Genomic DNA, 21,677 nt, shown 5'->3' on the forward strand with positions numbered 1-21,677 from the left:
AAAAGGCAACATTCATCTGACCGGTGTCAGAAATAGTTCTTTTGGTAGAATCTGAGTAGTGGTATCCGATGATACCAGACGGGGAGTGTTCTGCCCCAGCTTCCATACATTGAATGGAGTTAATCTCTAAACTTGTTACTTTTGTGAACTTCGGCTCATTATTTAATTTCATAATTTATGGAGTTTTGGAATATAACAACAGACCACAGTGTGAGTAATATTGCCTTTATTATTGGTGACATCGTTGTTAACATTTAGCCAAGTGAAACATCTCATTTCGTCAGCAATGTTTTGTTTACAATGTACTGAATTTAAAAATAACTTAAATAGAACTAATTTACACTACTTTTTGATACTAATTAATAATAATGATTTGTCCGCCACTATAGAACATTGACTTTATTGAATTTAGAATTTGTTTTATGATAATATAGGGGTCACCCCGGCTCAAATTTACAACAAACTATGGAAAGCTGTTAAGTGTCATAAAGTACATTTTTGTCTCTATAAAAATGTTAATTCTGATCCTTATGCTGTGTTTCTTTTATGTTACAGCTTTTTACCATCACTATCAAGAATAAAGAAGTTAAACATTCTTAACATCCACGGTGTATCTGGCTGTAATCCACATCTGTCTGGTAGACAGCACAACGTAAACTGAAGTGCTACATTTGACATGAAAAAAGTATATCATGATAATACCAGTATGGTCATGTTTTACCAATGTATATGATATCCATGGAAACCTGGATATAGTGGTCGCCTGTCTATAACGGCCATTTTAGCTCAGTCCTTTTGTTGACCACTATAGGTTAGACTATACTATTATTTTGTGTAATTTTTTATCTTGTGTAATTCAAAATATATTTTTCAGAAAAAGCCCGCAGTGTATTGGGAAACCAATCTTTGGCTAGACAGGTGTCTTCTGTATTTGGAAGGGCATTTTCAAATGAAGAAGCCTCATCGTCAGGCATACATTCCACTAGGGTCATGCCATCTTCCCCAACAGCTTTTGCCATAGGCCAAAATATGTCTTGCAAACGGATGAGGAATGTGTTCACTAAGAGGCCAAAATTGCCGAAAAGTAAGATGTTTAAAATAGTTTTTGTGTGTGAAGCTAACTTGCCAACAAACTTCTCAAAAGATCTGGTTGTTTCTGAAGGACTGCTGTCAGTAAATTATAGTGAACAAGAAGATAACATAATCAACAACATCCATAGCATCCTGAGAAACTCCAATATAGCCTGTGAAGCAGATGCATTAAAGATACTTTCATATTCATCAAAAACACTGGCAAGGCCATGTTTAGCTGCTGGTTTCAGGTGGTCATTGGAAACAATCAAGATGAATGTTGGCCAAGGAAAGCTGTATGTGATGGTGCATTTGAGTCACCCGGTAAGCTTAATGAAATACTACTTCTGTCAAGTTCTGAGGTATCATTTATAGTCTTATCTGTGATTTATTTTGACATGCATACAGCAGTTAAATTCTTTGCAATGCAAATATTGCACAACTGTTTTTAATACTTATGCAAGACTCTGTCTTTTACTTATACGATAATGAATTGAATTCCAGTTCTGTGCTTAGATTTTTTTATTAGTGGTAGCCAGTAATTAGAATGTGATGTTTTCATTGCCAACAACTTTAAAAAGCAGACAGTGTAGAACAAGATTAGAGAGCTCATTGAGTGGTCTGATCTTTGTCTAGTCTAAGAAGGTGTAAAAAGGTGTTACTATTAGAAAAATGATTATTTTTTTGTTTTGCACTCACTTGCAGTTTCTCTTGTTTAAGAGTTGGAGAAAGTACACTGATGGTAAGAAATTTGGCTGATGGTAAGAAATTTGACAAAACCTGGAAGAGTTGGAGAAAGTACACTGATGGTAAGAAATTTGACTGATGGTAAGAAATTTGACAAAACCTGGTGTTGTTGTCGGCGACGTAGATGTGACAAACTTTAACCTTGGCTATAATTTTTATACTTGGTATAAATGGTGGGCACCAAGATCCGTCTTTGATCTGTTATTATTAGCTCTCCTGAGCTTCAATTATGATTTGATTTAAACAAACTTGCACAAAACATTTATCACAATACGATATTAGCTTTTTTCTTTACCAGCCGAAACAAGATTTAAAGAATCATTCCGTCAAGGTCAATGCCTAGCAATCTTTCACCACAATGGCTAGTTATACACCTGGTTTGTAATTTTAACAACCCTTACATACATGTAATAATGATTATTTAAAAACTTAAATTATCTGTTTTTCTGAAACTGCAAGTTCTAGTCACTGTATTTCAATATTCAGCATGCTGTCTTGTCTGTCTCCCAGACAGGATGTAATTTACCCTATGTGTCTCATATTTTACAGGGAGTCCCTAAAGTAACTTAATTACTAATGCAAATAGTAGCAGCATTGTCATTTCCTTAGAAAGATTCAGGGCCATCATGGCTTGTTAGCTCACCTGTCACAAAGTGACAAGGTGAGCTTTTGTGATCGTAATTTGTCAGGCGTCCGTCCGCCTGTAAACTTTTACTTTAAACGACATCTCCTCATAAACCACTGAGCCAATTTCATCCAAACTTTACAGGAATGTTCCTTGGGTGGTGGCTCACTATTTGGTAATGGTCAATTTCCGGACCTTGCTTGGGTGGTCCGATTCCATTCAAAATTTCTAATAACCAGTTGTTATTTTTCAGCAAGTATGCATTAATTTGAATTCATATATGTGTTATTAAATACATATGATAACATGAATTGTGAAAGTAATTGTTTTCTTGTCAAATTTAAAAAATAAATTTTGAAACCATCACCATTTTATTAAATCCATCACCCATTTTAATGGGATTATTTTGGAAGTGATTTTTTTCCATTCAGACTGAGCTAAAAGAAAGTAAATGCAGTTATTTGTTATAGTATTGGAACAAAATACAGTATACAGCCTTGTTTTAATGTATGTCTGGTATAAATTGTAAATAAGTTCCATTTATTGCATGTGTGATGGACGTTAATTTATCCTGTCCACCATTACCGGATTTTCGTGGTACAATTTCTTGTATAATGCAGAACCCTTTGGCTAACAGTAGTGGACTAAAGACACATTATATTGATAACCAATCAGTTCGTATCGAAAACTGACCATGACAACCTTATTTCATCTAAAATTACTAACTTTTCCCACACCATCACAAAATCCGTCCAACTTTTACGTCCGTAACAGCAGCTTAAAAAGTCACCGTCTATCGATAGTTGTACGGTATTTGGCTTGGCGCCGGGTTTTATACAGTGAAGTGCACACATATACGTGACGTCATCGTTATTTGAGCGGCAGCAGGAATACAAAATGGAGAGCCGACGTTCACTTGTTGTGTCCGTCTCGGTAAGTAACATCCGTAACACATTGACGGGCGTCATGAATATTCCTAAATTATGCAAGTTGTGTGTAAATGTTCGTCTCCGAAACCCTCGTTGGATATTTTTGTCGATGTCGATTGTTGTTGTGTATTTATAAACATAAAGTCGATGACTATTGAGATCGTGCATTAGCGAGAAAGGTGGATCAAATACAGATTTTGGACGGGATGATGATTGACGGACGTCATCTTCGGACCAGATTTGTATGACGGACGTAAAAGTTTGACCATGCTTTGTCGTGATGGACCTTTTTTTGACAGGAATATTTGTGACGGACGTTAGTGAAGACCGAATTTTGAACTTGAGTTGCATGTATTTTATTCGTCTTTGGAATATATGGCCAAAAATTTCGTTACACTATGATTTGGCATGTTTTAAACTATATTTATGAAGGTTTCAGTGACAAATGCAGCATTATTGGTAGAATGTAACCTGTTTACATGATGGACGTAACATCTGGACAGGAATAATTATGATGGACATTATTGAAGACGTGAAGTTTAACAAGATGTGCATTAATTAATTTGTCTTTTGAAAATATTGACACCCAATCATTTTAAATGCATTTTGTTGTGTTCTGAAAGACATTATGAAGGTTGCAGTTTTAATAACCAGCCCTATCAGTGGAAATATACACAAATGAATGATGGACGTAAATTATGGACATGATTTTAGTGTGACGGACGTTTTAAGGACTTGAATTTTAGTCATGGATGTCCTGGGGACAGGAAAACAATAACTTGAATGCTTTTATTAATCATGTCTTTCATTTAAACGTTATGCCATTCATTTTTAATAGTGATGGAGTGTTTTTACAGCAGGTTACACACTTTCATTTGTTAATAACTATCGCCCTGTTCAGAAATGCAAACATTTGCATGACGGACGTAACATCAGGACAGTTTTTGTTTTGTGATGGACGTTTTGAGACAGGACCTCAGTGACCGGTGTTAGAAAAGACTCAAACCCAACAACCTCCATGTCAGGACTTGGAAGGTCTAGCCCTGAATCAGTCCTGTCCATTATTTAATTAGCTAAATGATTTAATAATGGCAAAATCACATCATTAACAGAAGAAAGTCAAATTTCATCTGTTCTTCCTCCAGCTCCATTGCAGTTTTCCTCTAGGTTTGATCTGGAGCTGAACAGTATTGAACAACCACCCTAAAACACTAGTTTGTTATCTAGCTAAAGCTTTCATGCATGAAAATTCGACCTACCGGTAGATGCAATTTTATACCAATGTTTTCAGTTCACACACACAATTTATTTGAAAAGATTTGTTTACATATATAACAAAAACAATCTACATGTTTTAGAAGTTTTTTTTGACATTTATTCTAAATAGAACTAGGATCTGCAAGAACCACAGTCTGGTACACCTTCTGCACAGTATTAAATCATATTTATTTCACAGCCTCCAGATGATACCAACAAGGTATTGAAGAAAATGAGAGCGGCTGAAAGGGCCAAATCGTATCGAGAGAGAAAAAAAAACGATGCAGCTTTTAAAGAAAAGGATAGAAAGATGAAACAGGAATACCGCAGACGAAAGAAGCTTACCATCACTGATGAAGAGACGATTAGACAGAGAGAGCAAAGTAGAATAAGACAACATCGATATAATGAGAGAAAAAAACATAAGATTGAAGATAAAGAAAATGATGATGAAAATGACAAACATTTAGATAATCCAGCAAAAAAGGCCCTAACAAGAAGGGAACACATCAAAGTAAAAGATTACTGGAGGGAAAAAAAAGGGAACAGAGAGCCAAAATGTCAGCTCAAAAGAAGCGCAGGGTGCGTGAAAAAGAACGGGCCCGGTATGCGAGAAGAAAGGCTTCCCGATCACAAAGTACTTCGGCAGTTTTTTCTACGTCGTCTTCTACGGCATCTACAGTATCTTCACCTTCATCATTTCTCTCTGCTTCGGCAATGAAGCAACGAGTCTTTCGCATAAAAAAGGGGATGCCTAAAACGCCCGAGAAATTTGCTCAAGTTATAGGCCACATCATCAAGAATGCCACCCCAATGAGCAAACAATTCCTGAAAAATGTAGGCATTTCAAACAGCCCCAACAAACATGACCTCTACTCTAAACCATTTCTGGATACAATGGCAAAAATCAAAGAAAAAAGACAAGAAAGTTGGCTTGCGGTGAAGCGATGCTTAGTGACCTCTTTGAAGAGCAGAAACAAAGCCAAAAATTACAAAAAAATGTCGGAGGATACTGGACTGTGCTACCGATTCTTAAAAAAATATGCCAGTTCAGATATCAAAGATCTCACAGAACTCCAGCGTAAGAAACGACAGGATTGTCTTAACGATGAAACAATTGAGAAGGTCAATGATCACTTTGAAACCAGCGCATCATACGTCCCTGACAAAAAGGCTGTGAGCAGAAAAACCCTTGAGTCAAAAAAGGTGTTGGACAAACCAGTCTCAAAAGTGTATGAGGAATTCAAACAAAAAAATCCAGACATCAAAATTTCTGAGTCTAAATTTTCCAAAATGAGGCCAGTAAATGTTAAAACTACGCATCACAAAAGGCTGTACCAAAGTTTGTGCGAATACTGTACGAATGCCAAACTTAAAATGGAAGCTATGAACACTGCCTGTGAAAGAGTGGGAGCTCAAGGTTGTACAGTTAAAGAAGTTGACAAATTAGTTGAAATTACTGTGTGTCCAAAACAAGAAGGGGATAAATACCACCGCAAGGAATGTCTGAACAGGGACTGTGATCATTGTGGTGTCAACAGACTAGATACGTTGTACGAACCGATCAATGCAGCACACGCGGCTGAAGAGCATGAAGTTACATGGAAACATTGGGCGAATGTTGAATATTGTCAACCAGGAAAACGGCCATCAATTCGCAAGACTCTCCTGACAAAAACTACTGGATTGGTAGAATTGAAGGATGCGATGAAGCAAGATATTTCAACTCTCAGTATCCATCTGCTCAACGCTAATTGGCAGAAGAATTGCTTTCACACCCTCTCCAAGAAAGTTCCTGAAAAAAGTGTGGTTGTTCATATGGACTTTTCAGAAAATTATGCCACATTCTACCAGCAGGAAATAAGTTCAGCGCATTGGATGAAGAACCTAGTGACCGTCCATCCAATTGTCGCTTTCTATTCATGTCCAGAATGTGGGGATGCAGCACGACCAGTAATGGATGTATTAGTCTTTTTGTCAGATGACAACAGCCATGATCACCACGCCGTCCAAACGTTCGTTGAAAAAACTGTCAGATTTCTAAAAGAAGATCGCCATGTACAATTCCACAAATTGTATGAGTTCACAGACGGCTGCTCCTCCCAATACAAGTCCCGCGGGCCATTTGCGGACATCTCATTCGGAACATCAGACTTCGAGATTAAACGAGAGCGTTATTTTTTTGGCTCCTGTCATGGAAAAGGGCCGTGCGATGGCGCTTGCGGTATTGTTAAAACAGCTGCGAGGATGGCAGTGATTCGCGGGGATGCGATCATAACCGATGCCAAGACGATGTACAATTACTTGAAAACAAAGTTGACCCGGAATACAAAAATCCAGGATGTTTGTAATCACAGTAGACGAGAATTCTTCTTGGTGGACGTCAATCGGGATAGACCTGACCGAGCCATTAAGTCCAGCATTAAAGGAACTAGGAAGCTGCATTCCGTCCGTGGCATTACGCCGGGTGTTATAGAGACAAGAAGCCTGGGCTGCGTTTGCTCATATTGCATCACTGGGGAGGGTGGTGAATGTTACAGTTTACCATATGTGGGTGCATGGAACACACAGGAGCTATGCATGCAAGAGAATGAAGGCCAAAGAGGGAGAGGCCAAGGGGCAAGGACTCGGGGGACAGGGAGAGGCGTTAGGACAAGGGGTGTTGGCAGAGGCGTTCCCAATGCAACTGAACGCGAAAGAACAGAAGTTCTGACAAGGGGAACACGAAGGGGCAGAGGTGTAAGGACAAGAGGTGGTGGGAGAGGCACTCCCAATGCAACTGGACACGAGAGAACAGAAGTTGTGACAAGGGGAACACGAAGGGGCAGAGGTGTGAGGACAAGAGGTGGTGGGAGAGGCACTCCCAATGCAACTGGACACGAAAGAACAGAAGTTGTGACAAGGGGAACACGAAGGGGCAGAGATGTGAGGACAAGAGGTGGTGGGAGAGGCACTCCCACTGAAACTGGACGCAGAAGAAGAGGAGTTCTGACAAGGGGAACACGAAGGGGCAGAGGTGTGAAGATAAGAGGTGGTGGTAGAGGAGACACATACCATGGACAGAACATACAGTCGTCTGAAGGTGAACATTTAGGCTAATATTTTTGCTCTCCTGAGCACGTATTACGGTGAACCATTGAGGTCGGTCACCATCATTCGTTGTCAAACTACCTCGCCAATTTTGATTAATTTAATTTAACAGGAATGATCCTGGCATTGATGGTCCTCTTCCAAGATTAATCAAATGGTTTCACTTGCACATATTGGCGAACATAATTAAGAATAGAAAAAAATAAACTTTTAACAAGTAGCTCCTAAAACATGTACAAAAGAATTACAAGTTCTCTGACTGCAATCGGTTGATTTTCTCTTAAATTATTGGATGATAGATAAACATCTGGCTATATGTGTAGTACACAAGGTGCACAATGCATCGAAATACTATTGATTTTGCCTCAGTCCCAAATTTGACGAAGATTTCTCAAACTCTATAATGAGTACAATTTGTGGTTTCATGTGTGTAACACTCTCTTTTAGATTCTGATATGTCCGACACTGTGAGCACCAATTCAGAAGATCCTATGTCAGACCCCTCTGATGACGATTATCTCCCGAGTGAGCATGTGGGGGAGAGACTCGACGCTAACGAGCAGAAAATGCAGTCCTCTGAAGGTGAGTTCACATTTTAGGCTCTGTTGATGTCTGATAAAATTACTTAAATGAAGCAATTTGCATGTTTTCACATTGTCAGTGGCATTTTTGATATATATAATATTGTCCTTCAGATACTGACAGGTTCCTCCCGTTGATACCCAAAGATCCTGTGTCTGACTCCGATGCCGATCCATCCGACCCCTCTGATGACGATTATCTCCCGAGTGAGCATGTTGGTGGGACACTAGGTGCTAACGGGCAGAAAATGCAGTCCTCTGAAGGTGAGTTCACATTTGAGTCTCTGTTGATGTCTGATAAAAGTACTTTGATGAAGCAATTTACATGTATTCATATCATCAGTGGCATTTTTCATATATATAATATTGTCCTTCAGATACTGACAGGTTCCTCCCGTTGATGCCCGAGGATCCTGTGTCTGACTCCGATGCCGATCCATCTGACCCCTCTGATGACGATTATCTCCCGAGTGAGCATGTGGGTGGGAAACTAGGTGCTAACGGGCAGAAAATGCAGTCCTCTGAAGGTGAGTTCACATTTGAGTCTCTTTTGATGTCTGATAAAAGTACTTTAATGAAGCAATTTGCATGTTTTCACCTTGTCAATGGCATTTTTGATATATATAATATTGTCCTTCAGATACTGACATGTTCCTCCCTTTGATACCCGAGGATCCTGCGTCTGACGCCGATGCCGATCCATCTGACCCCTCTGATGACGATTATCTCCCGAGTGAGCATGTGGGGGGAAACTAGGTGCTAACGGGCAGAAAATGCAGTCCTCTGAAGGTGAGTTCACATTTGAGTCTCTTTTGATGTCTGATAAAAGTACTTTGATGAAGCAATTTGCATGTTTTCACCTTGTCAATGGCATTTTTGATATATATAATATTGTCCTTCAGATACTGACATGTTCCTCCCTTTGATACCCGAGGATCCTGCGTCTGACGCCGATGCCGATCCATCCGACCCCTCTGATGACGATTATCTCCCGAGTGAGCATGTGGGTGGGAAACTAGGTGCTAACGGGCAGAAAATGCAGTCCTCTGAAGGTGAGTTCACATTTGAGTCTCTGTTGATGTCTGATAAAAGTACTTTGATGAAGCAATTTGCATGTTTTCACCTTGTCAATTGATGGCATTTTTGATATATATAATATTGTCCTTCAGATACTGACAGGTTCCTCCCGTTGATGCCCGAGGATCCTGCGTCTGACGCCGATGCCGATCCATCCGACCCCTCTGATGACGATTATCTCCCGAGTGAGCATGTGGGTGGGAAACTAGGTGCTAACGGGCAGAAAATGCAGTCCTCTGAAGGTGAGTTCACATTGAGGCTATGGTGATGTCTGGTAAAAGTACTTTGATGAAGCAATTTGCATGTATTCATATTGTCTGTGGCATTTTTGATATATATAATATTGTCCTTCAGATACATGTACTGACATGTTCCTCCCTTTGATGCCCGAGGATCCTGCGTCTGACGCCGATGCCGATCCATCCGATCCCTCTGATGACGGTAATCTCCCGAGTGAACAATTGTCCGACTCCGAAGTTGACGTGTCTGCAGGCTTGCATGATGATGTGATGTAAGTATACAGTTTCTAATTCCATACTCCAGTCAATATTGATAAGAAAAATAGTTACTCTTATACGCAAACTAACCATTAATCCTAAGTGATGCAATTTATATCATTTACTATAGAGCACAGAGTGACATACACCATGTGGGTTCAATTCATTTTATTAGGAAATTATAATAAATCAATGTTAGGTATCGGCCAGGAGACTTCATAATTGTCCGTCATGGGACTTCGTTATTGCCAGCAGTTGTAAGTGTAGTTTGAGAGCAATTTTTTACTTCATGTTGAAGCAAACTTTGATTTATTTTATTGGTGGGCATATTCACTAAGGTTGCTGAGCCTAAAATTGATACTCAAGACTCCGACTCCGGCCTCAAAAGTTGCTATTCAAGTTCAAATGAAAAGTAACTTTTGAGGACTGAGTATTGAGTCTCAATTTTAGACTCTTCAATGTTAAATAGTGAATATGGGCCTTGTTCTGTATTAATTATTGTTTTCTTTCTTGAACTTTTGTCGTTTCTTGTTCATTTCCTGTTGCATTGATATTTGAATGCAATTCTGTTAAATAAAGTTAAAACTTTCTAATCTTATTGAAGCAGTCAACAGTGACTTTGCTTTAAAAAGGACAGGTAAAATGGTGACATTTTACATTTAAAAGCATTTTATTAAAATTTCTTTATTCAAGCAGCTTCATGACATATTATTAGATTATTTTTTTAAGCAACAGAATATTAAGTACTGTCTGACGCTGTCTTCATCTGTATTGTAGTTGTCGTGCAAACACTTTTAACTTGAACATCTGTTGTGCTTTTTTAATATAACTTTACATACATCTGTTCACCATTGCAGGGGCTGGATTCTGACCAAGGAGGATAACTCTGTAAAGCCTTTTGAGAGTTATGGTCCTTAGAATGTCAGAAAATTCATAGCTCTTGCTATATTACTTTAAATTTTATTTTTTTAATTCATTTATTATTTAAAGGTTGATGCATGGCCATGGGTACAATTCTTCAAAAAAACGAAGAATAGCTGGACTCTGAATGATGTCAAACACACTGTTCTGGAATCTGATGTTCAGAGAAAACAGGATCCTCCTGACATAGTCATGTGCGGAACAAGGCTGCTATATAAATTTTCAGGTATGGCAATGTCAATAAATTTCTATGCTAGTCATTGATTGTCATTGGGCTAAGCTTGGATTTCTGGATTGTTATACTTTTGCAGTTTCTATTGTATGTATAATACACATGTTCATTTGCTTATATTTTCCTTTCAGACATGTGAGCAGAGGAAGTTCCGGCATTGAATTGATTCCAGAGTCTTCTGTTATGAATTGAGTTATCAAGGAATAAATGCTAATAAATGATTTCACTTCATTTTGAATTGTTTATGCAATTTTAAAGAAGTTTAAGGTCATGTCAAGACAAAGTTTGTTTAAATTAGGCATATTATTAGCCATAAAAGATATTTCTAAAAAGACAGCTTTACTAACAATGCAATTTCAATGTGACCTTGAACTTTTTTGCTTTTCTCCAAATTCAAGCCAAGGGACATATATAAGTTGAACCATTGTTGGCATTTACAAAGTGGAATAGGCATGTTGTACAGATACATAACAACTACAAAAGCAAGTGATACATGGTTACTTCCTAATAATAACAATGAGTAAATCTGTAACTTAATAGAGAAAGCCAAAGTTGTAACAGGATATAAGGTCTAGTTGACAACTACAGGGAAAGGTTCTAGAGTATACATAATGGAACAAAAGTGGGCTTCGTCTGCTTCTCACTTGAACCTCCAGGTCCACTTGGCACTATGGTTGCCTGGTTAATGACTAATACGGCTATGTGCTAAACCACCACCCTTCTAGCTATGTTACAAGCAAGTGAGCATGCTACAGAGGGGTGTTAATAGTCAAAAGGTGAATACATAAAGCAAAGTTCACAACATACTGCTATAGGATCTAGTAGAACAGTTACAACAATAAGCAGACACGGTTATTGTGAATATATAGCGTTCTAACACATGATTAGCAGAGGCAACAAGCAGCAATGTGAGTGAAAAAAGCAGGTACATGCACAGAAAGATGATTATTGCAGATGCAAATGGTTGAGGAAAACCTTTCTCAAAGTAATGAATGTAACAGTGTCCTTTATGTAACCTCTTCATGCATAGATTAAACACACACAGAAAAGGCTTAGCGATCAAATACTGCTAGATGCCTCGCTTTACCGTGATCTTCAAGACATGATCGACAACACGCTAGAATGTCGTTGTTGAGCCATTAGGTAATTTCTAATTTACTAAAATACATTCTTTCACTGCATGCCGAAGTTTCATTAGTTTTAATCTGTATGTTTTGGTAATTAATAATACAAAAGCAGTTGTACGAGTTAAAATCATCATTAATTACCTGTAAATATTGTTTATTGGCAGACAGCAGTTATGTTTTTCACTATTAAATACAAATTTATATTGTTGTTTCTTAGTCACCTTTATTAAGTCACCTTTATTAAACGAAGGACTTTCACAAAGTTGATACAATTGACAATGACAATTGACATTGTCAAATTTAAGTAGTTGGAAACAAAGAATAAGAACTCATTACGGCATTGCAAGACTTAATCGATTTCATTTCCTGTCCATCTAAACTTCCCATCATCAATTTTTTCGTCCAAATTAACGTCCATCACAGATTTCCGTCCAACATAACGTCCATCACAGAATTTTGAATTCAATACTGTTAAACTGTAATCAGGCAAAGAATTTATTTGTTCAATACATTAAGACAATTAATTACACATATTGTATTGTTTGAAAACACTTTAACGACTAATAATATAATTCACAGTTAGAAAAAAGACAAACAAATGAATGTCAAACTTGGTCGTTGTTCATGTCCTTGTGTATGTATCGATTATGGAAAGTTTTATTAAAATAATTTTACTTTCAAGTATCATATAACATAGAAATATTATTCTTCTAAATTTAAACTGTCTAATAACTCTTGTTTCATTGCATATTCATTCTAGCAGGAACAAAAAAAATAGATTTTCCTGTCCATATAACGTCCATCACACAACGAAATTTAACTTGTTACCATGGTAACACAAATCAATTAATTATCTTTTTAAAACTTGTTTCTAGGGGCTTCCATATCAATTAATCATGTGGAATAGATAAAATGACATTATTGAACATATTTTTTTCTAGTGATCTCGTTATTCAAAATTGATCATTACCAAATAGTGAGCCTGGTACCCTTTGAAAATTGTTCAAACAATTGAATTCCATGCAGAACTCTGGTTGCCATGGCAACAGAAAGGAAAAACTTCAAAAATCTTCTTCTCCAAAACCAGAAGGCCTAGAGCCTTTATATTTGGTATATAGCATCAACTAGTGGTCCTCTACCAAAATTGTTCAAACTATCCCCCTGGGGTCAAAAATGTCCCCGCCCCTGAGGTAACTTGTTTACCATGTATCAAGTTCCTGGGTGTAAGCGTTCTTTAGTTATTGAGCGGAAACCGTTCCTTCACCTCCTCACCTGATCCAATAAAGATCATCAACAATAACATTCTGATCAAGTTCCATGGACATATGGTCATAAATGTGGCCTCTAGAGTGTTAAATTACTTTTCCTATTATTTGACCCGGTGAAAGGCCACAGTGACCTTGACCTTTGACCTACTGATTGCAAAATCAATAGGAGTTGTCTACTAGTCATAACCAACTAGCATACCAAGTATGAAGTTCTTGGGTGCAAGCGTTCTTTATTGAGCAGAAACCAATTCTTCACCTCGAGGTCATGGTGACCTTGACCTTTGACCTACTGATCTCAAAATCAATAGGAGTCATCTACTAGTCATGACCAACTAGCATACCAAGTATGAAGTTCCTGGGTGCAAACGTTATTTAGTTATTGAGCGGAAACCGTTTCTTCACCTCAAGGACACGTTGACCTAGACATTTGACCTACTGATCTCAAAATCAATAGGAGTCATCTACTTGTCATGACCAACTAGCAAACCAAGTATGAATTCCTGGGTGCAAGCGTTATTTAGTTATTGAGCTGAAACAATTTCTTCACCTCAAGGTCACAGTGACCTTGACCTTTGACCTACTGACCTCAAAATCAATAGGAGTCATCTACTAGTCATGACCTACTAGCATACCAAGTATTAAGTTCCTGGACCCAAAGGATCTTTAGTTATTGAGCCGAAACCGTTTCTTCACCTCAAGGTCAAGGTGACCTTGACCTTTGACCTTGTGACACCAAAATCTATAGGAATCTACTAGTCATGACAAACTAGCATACGCCTCGGTCCATATACACCTTCGGAGGCTGACTGGCCGGTCCTTATAATGTCATATGACCCTCAGTGTTGTGTTATATTTCTTAAATAATGTATATCTAAGCAATATTTGTTGAAAATTTCAGCCAAATCAGGCCAGCATTTACCAAGATATGAGCATATTTATACCTGTATACTTATAAGTTTTGTTAAGTGTATTATTTCCCTTTTGAACTTAGAATTTCATGTTTTAATTGGGGTTTTTTCTTTGTTCTACTGTATCCTTAAACACCTAAGGAATAAATACTTCAAATTTTTTTAAAGTATATTTGTTCCCTGTCATTAGACATATCACAACTCTGTCACCTTTTTTCAGGAATTACTCCCTCTCCCCTTTGAATTTCGAATTGCAGTTGATTTTTTTCACTTGGGAGTGCATTACAGGAAAAGAGAATGATGTGTGAGTAAAATATGTTAGGAACATCATTTTATACACTCTTCTATATATTATTTTAACATTTTTTTGTAAATGTGAATTAAGTTTTCCACGTTCATACTCAACTTCAGTACACTGTTGTGATCACATGATTATCATTTGACCCTGGTGTGTCAGGATGCTGTGAGCGGGCCATGATTGGCTGTCAAAATTGTACCTCCACGTGGACTCTACCTGTTCTACCCGCTATGTCGAATGGAAAACTGCTCTTCAGCCTATGCTGATCATGCACAGACCAATACCAGCAGTGTCCCCATGTCAGCATACTGATAATGACAGAGCCTCTCTGAGTACTTTGGTAACAGTTGAGGTCAAACTGGCCCTGTCTCAGGGTTACAAAATACTGGAGATCTATGAAATGTGGCATTTTAATAAGATATCACAGATATGACCAAAACTCCAAATGTGGCGGCATATTTACAGAATACATAAATACTTTTCTGAAGGTGAAGCAAGAGGCAAGCGGATGGCCAGATTGGTGTACACATGAGAAAAGAAAACAAATGTACATCCAACAATACTTTGAGAAAGAAGGTATATTCCTAAACTATGACAAAATATACAAAAATCCAGGCCTTCGATCCTTGGCTAAGCTGATGCTCAACTCCTTCTTGGGCAAGTTTGTCCAACATACAAACCTAGCACAAACGTCTTACGTAACAGATACAAAGGAGTTCTTTAACTTTATGACAAGCGATCAACAAGAAATAAAGAATATCCGCTTTGTAAATGAAGAAACTGTGCAGTTAGACTGGACATACAATGAAGATTTTATTGAGGCTTCTAGTTACTTGCAATGCCTTTGTAATTGCTCAATTTTGGTTGTGTATTTTATTTGATTTTTCTCGGTTCACACTCATTTTTTAGTTGTTGTAATTTCTCCTTGTGGTTTACCTTGGCAGAGCACCATTTGTATTAGTGTAGTGTTTCAATTTTGTGTTACGAACCTTTAAATATGGCTTTCTGGTATGGCAAATATGAAAGAGAAAGTCCTCGGGAGAGGGAAAGGGATGTGTTGGATCAAATTACAGATAGGATAGATTCCTTTTCAATCCGTGATCGTACACGGAGGGAAAAATATGACTCCTTCCCTGATAGAGACTGTGAGTGGTCGCCAGAAAGGAGGTGTCCACTGCATACCGGACATGAGCAGTACAGACGGGAGCCATATGAAGATGGTCATTTAGAGGGTAGAGGGCGTCCCGGTTCTCAACGACCACTGTCTAAGGTGTCTAACCCACCAAGAACTTTACATTATGATGGAAAAACAAATTGGGCGGCGTTTAGTACCAAGTTCGGCAAGTATGCCAAAGCCTCCCAGTTATCATCTGAGGAGTGTAAGGACACTTTATGCTGGTGTTTGGAGGGAAAGGCCAGTGAGTATTATGCTCTGGTAATGGAGCAATCTCCTGATTTTGAATTTTATGATTTAATGCAGCGTTTTGAGAAACAGTTTGGCCTGAAGGAGTTATTGGAGACAGCTGCCATCCGTTTTGACAATGCTCGACAATTCCCAGAAGAGTCATTAGATGATTGGGCAGACAGAGTTTTAAGTCTAGCCACTAAAGCATTTCGTGAACTCCCTGAACAGTACATGTACCGGAAAACCACTTTGCGTTTCTGTTTGGGTTGTTCCGATCGCGAAGCGGGTGAGAGTGTAGCGAACCAGCGACCACGTTCCATAGAAGATGCACTAGACAAGATACGGTGGGCGATCCATATGCACAATCCGATTCATGGTCGTTCCTGGAAAGAAGTTAGGGAAGTGGCTTTGGAGGAGGACATTATTCCAGATAAATTTGCAACTACATTTCGTCCTTCAGGAACATCTTTGTCCCCAAGGGTGTCGTTCTCCTTACCGAAAATGAAAGAGGAAGGGAAACAAAGTATGGAAGATCCAGAAAAGAGAATCAGATGTCTGGAGAACAAAATGGATAAGATGGTTTCTAAGACCCAAATAGAGAGTCTAGAAAGAAGAATGATGCACATGGAAAGTGCAGTCCATGAACTTGGGAATAATATGAAACGTGTTATGAATGACCTTGCAAGAATGCGTTGGGCATCAAGGCGCCGGTCGCCATCTCCCTCCCCAAATAATGACATAAAGAGTTTTAGATGTAAAAGTGAGGATCACTTCATCAGAAATTGCCCGGTTGAAGCATCTGAAGGGGAAAGACCAAAAGTTGTAAAAGCTGTTTCATTTGAAGAATCTTTAAACCTCCAGGGGTCGAGGGAGGAGGCCATATCCCGACCCAGGGGCAAGATCCGGCCGATGATGTGGTTGAAGTAGGCAAGATGCATGGTGTGGGAGTGATGGAGGTAACCTATAATGGAACTGAAAGGCCTGGTGGAAGCAGTGCCTGCATAGATAAATATTGCGATGAGACTAGGGGGCATATGTGGCATTTGGTAGAAATGGGAGTGCCTGATGAACAGTTTGCACTCAATCCACATGAACAAGGCGGACACACGTTTGACCAAGTGGATGATCAGCAAGCAGATGACACAGACATTGTGATTTGTCAATTATATTATAAATCTCTTTTACATGTTGATATGAAAGTACAGGATGCAGGCATAACTGCTGTAGTACTTGGGTAACAGTTGAGGTCAAACTGGCCCTATCTCAGGGTTACAAAATACTGGAAATGTATGAAGTGTGGCATTTTAATAAGGTATCACAGATATGACCAAAACTCCAAATGTGGCGGCATATTTACAGAATACATAAATACTTTTCTGAAGGTGAAGCAAGAGGCAAGCGGATGACCAGATTGGTGTACAGATGGGAAAAGAAAACAAATGAACATCCAACAATACTTTGAGAAAGAAGGTATTCTCCTAGACTATGACAGAATATACAAAAATCCAGGCCTTCGATCCTTGGCTAAGCTGATGCTGAACTCCTTCTGGGGAAAGTTTGGTCAACGTACAAACCTAGCACAGACGTCATACGTAACAGATACAAAGGAGTTCTTTGACTTTATGACTAGCGATCAACAAGAAATAAAGAATATCCGCTTTGTTAATGAAGAAACTGTGCAGTTAGACTGGACATTCAATGAAGAATTTATTGAGACTTCTTCTCGAACAAACCTTGTTATAGCTGCATATACAAAAGCACAGGCGAGACTAATTTTTTTTTATTTCACCCACCACTAGTTTCTGACCTTTTCATTGGATTAGAGAAGTCACATGGTGACCCACTGTTTTTCTATAGTGGCTCAGTAAAGTCAACAGTCGACAAAAATGACCTCCATTCATCGATTCTTCCTTTAAAACCACTTCTTGTATCACGAAAATTACTACAAATATTATAAATGTAAAATTTGTTAGTTGCCCTGTCTGCATTGACACGACCGGTTTGGAAAAGACGAAATAGTCAAATACAACGTGAGCAAGTGCATTCCCTTGCCGACCTTGACCTGTCAATTATTGTCATCAGGCAAAAACCGATAAAATGGCTTCCGGGTTAAGATTTGGAGAAACATCAGCATTAAACAAGAAGAGAGACGTTTGAATTTAAAGGCAGGGAAGACTTTAAAGGCAAATAAATTTTCGGCTAAATTCTGAAGGATTATTTGTCAGAGTAGGAAACTACGGAAAAATGGGGGGGTCTGTGAAATGTATAGATTTTACACACCCCCCATTTTTCTGTAGTGAGTCAGTAAAAGACCAAATAACTAATAATAGTTACTTACAACGCCTTAGCATCATGTGAACACAACCTGTCCTGTGACAAAGATTAAATTATATTTGCATCCAGATCAGGGCAGTGGAAACCTCCACTAGGAGATTTTCTCGGGGATATGACAGACGAGGTTTCGGGAAACAAAATTTGTTACTGGTGGACCAAAAAACTATGCATATAAAACAAAATGTTGTGATAAAAATGGTTATACATCATTCTGCAAAGTGAAAGGTATCACTCTTAACTTTAAAAACTCCCTCAAAATAAATTACGCTATGGCGGTGGACATGATTAGAGGGTCATCCATCGGTAACTTCTGCCCAGGTTTCAGATGTGAAAATATGCCGGGATATCACTAACACCACACTTGTCACGAGACAAGAAACAAAGGACTATAGAATAGTGTTTGACAAAAGGGTAATCGATAAGGATTACCTCACATATCCTTATGGATACTAACCCTATTTCATATAAAACGATGGTCTAACATCCTATTTTGTATACATATATATATATATATATATATATATATATATATAGCTGGTTTATAAAATGGACTATATATGCTACACTATGAGTTATATGTACATGTATTTAAAATGTCTTGTAAATAAACTATAAAATGAAATTTTGCTATTTTTATTTGGTGTGTAAGTTTACTTTAGCTGTGGTTTTATGCACTTAAATAGTATATTGCAATAAGACATTAACCGAGGTCGATTGCAGTATTTTGCAATATGTACGTCTGTGTAAAATGTGTACATTATTGATTTCAATATCAACGGGTATAACAAATTAAATGATAAAACATATAACAGAGTCTGACTTAAACCACCCACACAAAATGGTGCCAATATAGTCACTGCTACTGTTGATTCTGAATGTTTGACTTCAAACCGGATTGCATCATTTATATAGCATAAGAAGGGGTCAGTGGAAGCATTTTGCCCTGGATTGGCATGATTGACTAATTTCCAAGCCCAAACTATGATCAACATACATTGCGCTTCTTTTTGCAGAAAGAAGGGTGTCACATTTCAAAGAAGGCATGTAATTTGATTACCATATGTGTAAACATGTAAATCTGCCTTCTGTGGATATATTTGTTACCATTACCATTTTGTCACACAGCTATATATATTTCAGACACTGTACAAGATCAGTGTTGTACCAGACAGTTGACAGTAATTGCTTATATATACTATCATATAGTATGCACTTAACATTCAAATACATCCTCCGTTTCATCAGAGCAAAACTTTGTTTCAGTCGATTCCCTTTATAGCGAAGTAAATACTGAATTCATATCTAACAATACTGCTCAAGAACGTGTTTCATTGGGAGCTTTCTCAGCAATTCACCCCCTGTTAGATCAGAAACTTACTGACAAAATTTTTAATCAAGAATATGTTAATTTTGCATCTATCACCCACAAGGACCATTATGAAGAAACAATGACCATCCGAAAAATTCCAGTGTAACTTCAATAGAGGAAGCATCTGCTAAAAAAATCAAATCAAATTTTGCTTTTTAAATCTACTCAGACGTATACTCAGTGGTTGTTCTCATTTCAATTAGTTAGTGTAACATAATCTGTCTTCACTTGAAATGCGGCAGAAGTTGCGCAGTAAGTCATTGCAATTTCCAAGCCCACGCAGATGATCAACAAGCAGCAGCTTCTCTGTCTAATATTTTTCCTCCTACCTACCCCACCTTCTTTCTGCCTGTCCAACCTTACTCATATTGTTTACACTTTACATATGTCCAACTTTGGATTATGTGTATATATTGTATAGTCAGAAAGGACCTTTTTGTAAGCCCAACTATATGGGACTTGCACTTATTAAATTGTGTTCATCGTTAATAATCACACTTAATAAGTAAGTGTTCTGATCTCCCAAGTGATTCCATTCTGTGTTAAAAATGGGGCCATGAGGAAAGAGTTTGTTTACAAGAAACAACATCAGGGGCGTTAATTATAATTTAAGATGGGCAATACTGCAGTGTCTTAAAAAAGACATCAATTTAATATGTCAGAGGAAAATCCAACAGCCCTTGTCAAGATCGAAGAATCCTTTAAGGAATTCATCTACATCTGCCTGATGGTTTACATGGTTTTGGTGTCCATTGGAAAATTCAAGGATCAAAGTGGGAACTTTGAGAGTAGACTTCACTTCCCTACCATTTATAAATCCCTCAGATCCTTAGTACCAACTGGGTACACGCCTTATGGGTTAATGCTGGGTTGGGAACTTTCCCTCTCTAGTGATCTTATGTTCCCATTGCCACACCAAGAGGAGATGGTATTGGATAATGATATGTATCTGATATGAGCAAGACCACTCAAAGGGCATTGTGGTTGCCAGAGATAAGTTGCCCACTTACACCTTATAGATGTAAAGGATGGCTAGAGGCCAGGTTGATGAAACATTCAAGGAAAGCACACAAATGGCATGGCGCAGTTGGGGAAATGGAAGATTTTGAAAACTGGCTCGCTCGCACAAGGATTGCTATGTATGGCACCAAAATTTCGAGGTATTAAATAAAGCCGGCAGACCAATTTTACTTCCATAACTTGCTGTCACTTTTTACAGATCAAACTATTATGTTTTAACTAAAAGCTCGTATGGTAAATCAGATGGGTGAGGAAAACAAAAATAAAAATTGTCGCTAGTGTGGTAACAGAAAAAAATACAACTTATTCTGGAACTGCCCTAAAAAAACAAAGCTGAATAAATTCTTTGAGGTATACATGTAGGTCCTGACTGCCCTGCATTCCTAGCTGCACTCTTTCTACTGTTTAAATCATTCCTACACGACTTATGACTTCAGAATGGCTACCAGTTAACCAGTCTAGATGCCTGTCATTCATGTTGCACAGAATTAAAGGCCATTAAGCAGCAAGTTCAACTTTTGATGACAGAGGTATGTATTATTCCATGTAAGAAGAATTGAGCTGAAGAAAAAAATCAAAATTATATATATTAATACTGAGCATTTTATCTTGTAACATATCAATTGATGAAGTGATCATGATTCATTACATAGCTACATGTATATATATATATGTATTAATATGACTTGTTCAAAACTTAGTGTTTGTTTTCTTCGTTTGTTTTTGGTTCATGCCTAGAGGAAAAATGTACAGGAAAAAACACTGTGACTGCCAAGAAAGAAGTCATTGACATTGTTGTTGATGTAGATTTTGTTAAAAAGGAATGTAGCCACTCTAAGAGTATTGTTGAGAGAAAGTACGATGAGATGAAAGTGAAAGTAATGGCAACTGACAAAGAGAAAAACTCAACTTTCTTGGGGA

General features: G+C 38.0%; 2 protein-coding genes and 1 pseudogene across 2 annotated transcripts; all 3 read left to right on the forward strand.

Moving 5' to 3' along the window:
• Positions 1 to 4,819: 4,819 nt before the first annotated feature.
• Positions 4,820 to 7,728, forward strand: LOC128215110 (uncharacterized; annotated as a pseudogene).
• A 1,338-nt stretch (positions 7,729 to 9,066) lies between these two features.
• On the forward strand, positions 9,067 to 10,034 carry LOC128213535 (uncharacterized). The gene is made up of 3 exons (XM_052919324.1): positions 9,067 to 9,352; positions 9,470 to 9,619; positions 9,732 to 10,034. Exons 1-3 carry the CDS (start codon positions 9,211 to 9,213, stop codon positions 9,890 to 9,892), a joined length of 453 nt encoding a protein of 150 aa, XP_052775284.1. The 5' UTR covers positions 9,067 to 9,210; the 3' UTR covers positions 9,893 to 10,034.
• Positions 10,035 to 14,948: 4,914 nt separating this feature from the next.
• LOC128213533 (uncharacterized) lies at positions 14,949 to 21,672 on the forward strand. The gene is made up of 2 exons (XM_052919322.1): positions 14,949 to 20,896; positions 21,194 to 21,672. Exon 1 carries the CDS (start codon positions 15,626 to 15,628, stop codon positions 16,958 to 16,960), a length of 1,335 nt encoding a protein of 444 aa, XP_052775282.1. The 5' UTR covers positions 14,949 to 15,625; the 3' UTR covers positions 16,961 to 20,896; positions 21,194 to 21,672.
• The last annotated feature ends 5 nt before the right edge of the window (positions 21,673 to 21,677 follow it).

The sequence above is a fragment of the Mya arenaria genome, chromosome 13 (assembly GCF_026914265.1).
Source record: "Mya arenaria isolate MELC-2E11 chromosome 13, ASM2691426v1".
Lineage (NCBI taxonomy): Eukaryota > Metazoa > Mollusca > Bivalvia > Myida > Myidae > Mya > Mya arenaria.